At 44.0% G+C, this 5,572-nt stretch overlaps 1 protein-coding gene across 1 annotated transcript in view; it reads right to left on the bottom strand.

Annotated features, from left to right (window-relative positions):
• The window catches only part of TRAPPC9 (trafficking protein particle complex 9), a 403,698-nt gene that overhangs the window by 315,733 nt on the left and 82,393 nt on the right, over window positions 1–5,572 (bottom strand). Inside the window, exon 13 of the mRNA XM_006879266.1 lies at window positions 4,393–4,525. Coding sequence (XP_006879328.1) covers window positions 4,393–4,525 — 133 coding nt within the window. The remainder of the gene's footprint in view (window positions 1–4,392; window positions 4,526–5,572) is intronic.

The following is a 5,572-nucleotide window of genomic DNA, read 5'->3' as shown; positions in this document are numbered from 1 at the left end:
AACAGTATATAAGATTTCCTATTTTGCCACATCCTCTCCAACATTCATTACATGCTATCCTGTTAAAACTTTGCCACTGCTACTGAAGTGAAATGGTATCTAACTGGGGTTTTGTTTTGCATCTCTTACTGCCAGTGATTTTGAGCATTTCTTCGTGTGTCTGTTGGCCATCCAAATATCCTTCTCCATGAAAACTTTCTGTCTTTTGCCCATTCTGTAATTGTGTTATCAGTCTTTTTCTTGCGGAGACCCTGTAGGACTCTCTAAACTTTCTTTTATAACCCAATCCTGTAGAGTTATGAAGTTTCCAAATGAGTGCTTTTATAAGTTTTATCCTCCTGTGGTTATAGTTTTATGGCATTGTGGTCTGAAAAGATACTTTATATTATTTTAACATTCTTTAATTTGTTGAGGCTTGCTTTGTGTCCTAATAAAGTAATCAATTGCAGAGAATGCACCTTGTGCACGAGAAGAAAGTGAATTGAGTTGTAATTCGGTGAAGTACCCTGAATACATCCACAAGGTCAAACCTGCTGATTGTATAGTTTAGATCTTCTGCATCTTTGTTGTTTCTTTTGTGTTGAGCTACCTTTTGGTGGATACTGATGTGTTGAAGTCTCCTACCAATATAGTGGGGCTATTTCTTCCTCCAATTTTGTTAATCATTTTATTATGTATTTTGCAGGTCTACCATTTGGTGCATAAATGTTGACCAAAGTTACGTCTTTTTGATCTGCTGTGCCTTTAATCAGTATGTAATGTCCTTCCTTATATTTGATAGTGGTTTTCATTTTGAGGTCTATTTTATCAGAGATTAGTATTGCTACTCTTGCTTTTTTGTGGTTGCAATTTGGTTGATATACATTGTTTCCAATCTTTGATTTTGAGTTAGTCTTTCTCTCCATTTTTCAGGCAACATATTGATGGGCTTTGTTTTATTATCCATCCTGCTTCTATTATCTCTTGATTGGTGCATTTAGTCTATTCATTAATTGTGATTATTGTCATTTGTCATTTTGCCATGTTTACTTTTCTGTTGTTTCTAATTATTATGGTCCATCCTCTTCCCTTTGGTGTCTCTGTGTGGAGGGTTTCACTTAAAATTTCTTGTTGTTTTGGTCTTATTTTCACAAATCCCGTAAGTTCCTTCTTTTCTGCAAAGGATCTAATTTCTCCTTCATATTTAATGGAGAGTTTTGATGGGTATAGGATCCTTAGCTGGCAAATGTTTTCTTTCAACTTTCTGTATATGCCATGCTATTGTCTTCTAGCTTGCATGGTTTAAGCTGAGAGACCAGAGCTTAATCTAATTGCTTCCCCTTTGTAGGTAACTCTTTTTCTCATGTTGCTTTTAGTGTTCTATCTTTTAATTTAGAGATTTTTACTATGTCTTGATGTCTTTCTTTTTGGGTCTAGTCTATTTGGTGTTCACTGTACTCCTTGAATGTGGATTTTCCCATTCTTCAAAATACCTGAGAAGTTTTCTTCTAGTACTTCTTTCACAATTTTCTACTTCCCTGTCACTCCCATATTCTGGAATTTCAACCATATGTATGCTGTTCCTTTTGATGTCATCCCATATGATTCTAATGTTTTCTTCATTTTCTTTACATCTCTGATTTTCCTTCTAGTATGCTCCCAGTGAGGCTCTTGTCTTCCAGCTCACTGACTCTTTGTTCCATTTCTTCAACTATACTTTTTTGTCCCTCCAAGTGCGTTGAACACTTCTACCATTTCTGTCTTAATATTATGGATTGTATTTTCATGCTTTTCTGTTATTTCCTCTACTGTGTCGGCTGTATCCTGTGTCTTGTGATGATTTTTTAAGTTATTGTTCCTCTTTATCTACACTATGAACACTTTCCTTTTTTGCATTTTCTTCCATAGCTGTTCAAGTTGCTCCTTATCTACATGTTTTTTCCGGATTGCTGTCTCTGGGGTATTTGCTCTCTTAATGACTTCAAATGTTTCTTCCATAATTTGCGTCTTCTTCTGTAGCTGTTCTAATACCTCCACATCAACATATTTCTTTTGGTTTTCTCTGGGATATTCATTGGATCTGCCTTTTTAGGAGAAGGTTTACTATGTTTTTCATGATGACTTAGGTAGGCTGCTGCTTTCTTGACATTATGTGAGTCTTTTCTTAGTGGATACCAGGCTGTTGTAACTGTATCATGATCCGGGGTATGGCAATGTTTTGTGAAGGACCTGTATACTGGTGCTCCCCTCCTGGGAAGAACAGTCAACCAGGAGCAGGATGACCACTGCCCTCCTAAAACTGCTCCTCCACCTGGGCTCTTCTGCTTGAGCTTAAGAAACCCCACATGATGTAGCTAGACAGCAGTGTTTCATCCAAAGTACCTGTGCTATTGGTGCTCCTGTGCTATACAGTGGGGGGGGGGGGCAGCTGGGTAGTCTCCGGGCTGAAGCTGGGTGGTCTCCAAGCATCAGGAGCAGCAGTCTCGTGATCTGGGTGGGACTGCAGTCTAAAACTGCAGCCCCTCATCCTAGCAGTGGTTCTGTCTCAGGCCAGGGTGTGAGCGTGTCTAGACTTGGCTGCAGCCTTCTGCAGACACTGGGGAAGCAGTGGCATGAAGATGCTCTTGGGCCAGCCATGCCACACAGGCCTTGGTGTCTTGCAGCAGTGCAAAGCTAAGGTTTCCCCTACCCTGTTTATCTTATTATTGAATTTTAAGAGTTCCTTATATATTGTGGACCAAAGGTCTTTATCAGACACATGATTTGAAAATGTTTTCTCCCAGTTTATGGCTTGGGGTTTTCCTAGGGTTTTATTATAGCCCTGGTCTGCCCACTTGTTGTACAGAGGTAATTCGTGGTTGCTGTGATGTGTCAAATGTGATAATGGTTACGTATGCTGGACAGTGTTTGGTGGAGCTCCCTGATTAAAACAAGCTTGGAAGCAGGAGTGGCATCCACTTCCGAAACAGCTTACCTCTGGAAACTTTATGAACTTTGATTAACAATGAAGGTTATACAAGTGTTCAGGTCTTTCATTCATAAGGTTGCTATGAGTCGTCTATGACTCAACAGCACTTAACAACAACAACATTCATTTTCTTAGTTGTATTTGGAAGCTCAAAGGTCTCTAAAATTTAACTTCATGAAATCCAGCTTACCAATGTTTTCTTTTATGAATACTACTGTTGGTATCTTAGCAAAGACCTCTTTGCCTAAAATGAAGTTCATCAAAATTCTATGTTTTCTTCTAAAAATTCTCTGCTGCAGGACTTACATTAGGGTCTCTGGGCCCTTTTGTAGTGCATTTTTTCAGAGTTCACATTATTCGAATCACAAGGTGCTTTCTGGAGTCTCTCAATTTTGCACATAAGCTCAGTTCGAGAACCCTCTCAACCCTTAACACCCCCACAGGACAGAGCAGTCCCACCTTTCATGTCTCCAGGGCTGTGAATCCTTAGAGAGGCAGAAAGCCCAGCGCTGAGTGACCCTACAGGACAAAGCAGGCCTGCCCCTCATGTCTCCAAGGCTGTGGATCTTTATGGAAGCAGAAAGCCCACCGCTAAGTGACCTATCGGACAGAGCAGACCTGCTCCATCGTTTCCTAGACTACCATCTCTGTGGAGGCTCACTCCTCACTCTCCCCCCAGAAAAGCTGGTGGGTTCAAACCACTGACTTGTTTGGGTTAGGAGCTGGGTGCTACCAGATCTCCTTGAGGCTGACCCTTCCCCTCTCAGATACACTGATGTCACCTGCTGGAGAAAGTCTCCCCTTAGCCCTGTGACCACCTCCCTGAGTCCCTGTACCCCAACAGTGCAGTACACAGAGCAGCCTCCAAGTCCAGAAAGCACGGGATGGTGTGCACAGTCATCTATGAATCAGTGCCACCTCAACAGGAGGGCAGGGGGGAGACAGGCACAGTCCTCGGGGCAGCAGAAAAGACAGGCACTCAGTAACTCCTGGGCCACCAAGGGAACAAGCAAGGATGCTGGAACGCTGCTTCATTTGGGCATGTTGTCAGAAGGACCTGTCCTTGAAAAAGCCATCATGTTGGGGAAAGTCACGCAGCGTGAGAGGAAGACTCTGCAGTGAGAGCCCGGGAGGATGGCGCAGGAGGAAGAAGGCTGCCCTCTGCCGCTCACAGGCTGCTGGGAGTCATACCTGGAGAGCACAAACAGCGAATACACACAGGCATGTAAGTTTAGTGGTCAGTCCCGCTGAGTGGCCTTGACTTCCACGACCTCATGTGAGAAAGACCTGGTGCCAGCCTCGCTCTCTGCTGTGCTCCACTGTTGCCCCTCACTGAGGGGCCCTCAAGCGTACAGACCCCTCACCTTAAACATGTGTAAACCCCGACAGCACTCTCAGCACCCTCTCCCATCCCAACCCGAGCTGGTGGTCCTGTGAGCGCACACCTGGGTAAGGACGTGCTGATCTGGAGGCGGGGCAGGGCGGGGATGACCTCCACAGTGGAGCCGCTGGTCTTCACTCCGGGCAGGTTATCCAGCAAGCAGTCACTGAAGACACCAAAGACTGTGGTGTGGTAACCTGAAAACAGAGCAGAGTCCTCAGCATTGGGAAGGGCCACCTGCGTGCCGCTGGGGTGTGGACCCCAGTCCATCGCTGCCTCTCACCTCCAGCTCCTACAACTCACCCCAAGGCCCCAAGCCCAACAATGAGCTAATAGTAACAACGTATTCCCACTTCACAAGTCTATTTCCAAAAGACTTCATACACCACATATCCTAACACAACATAATCATCCACCTCCCGCCCCACCCTACTTTGCTTTACAATGCTCTAGGAATGGCAGTTAATATTCCCTCCCAGAACATCATGTGACTTCACAGGCACTCAAAACTCCTTCAGAAACTTCTACTAAGAGACCAAAGTTGAAGGAAGAACCAATTATTGTTATTACAGCTGCTACGTGATCAGGCAAGGCCACCATATGAGCACAGGTACTGCAACTGAGGACTAGCAAAGGTACCAAACATTTTGGAAAAACAAACCAAAAAGTATGCTGATTAGGTAAGAACATAAGATTGTCTAAACAAAACTTAAAAATCACTTTTAAAATTTGACAGATAATTGTTATAAACAGCATTCAATGTGAAACAAAATTAAACAATGCCCAACAGCTAACTGCCTGGCTTGCCAGCATCTCTGAGCCCTTGTCAAACTATTCCCTTCCAACCAGAGGGGCAAACGACCAGAGGGGCAAACAACCAGGCCCAGGAGATGAGGCCCCTCAGCTCTGCTCTTCACCTTCTGCACTGAGAAACTGGTCTGACTTAAAACAATGTCACTCTACAGCCCTCACAGCCCTCAATTTTTAAAATACGTTCCTAGAAGAGCATCTTTCTCTGTGTGTGGTTTTGGTGGTGACGGAGAATTCACACGGCAAAGCCTCCCCTGCCTTGATCATGTTACTCATACAACCCAGGAACGACGTGGCACTGTGAGCCAGGATGCTCTCTTCTCTCTCCCATTACGAGCTCCTTTCTGAGCTTAAAACCACTGCCCTCCAAGTCCCCACCTAATCGTTCCAGTTCCTGTTGTCACTTTGCTCCCATATGCACAGTTCTTAAAAGA

The sequence above is a fragment of the Elephantulus edwardii genome, unplaced genomic scaffold (genome assembly GCF_000299155.1).
Source record: "Elephantulus edwardii isolate Elephantulus edwardi_28Jun2011 unplaced genomic scaffold, EleEdw1.0 scaffold00003, whole genome shotgun sequence".
NCBI classification, from domain to species: Eukaryota; Metazoa; Chordata; class Mammalia; order Macroscelidea; family Macroscelididae; genus Elephantulus; species Elephantulus edwardii.
The sequence above is the reverse complement of the archived record's forward strand: the minus strand, read 5'-3'. Positions and strand labels throughout refer to the sequence as shown.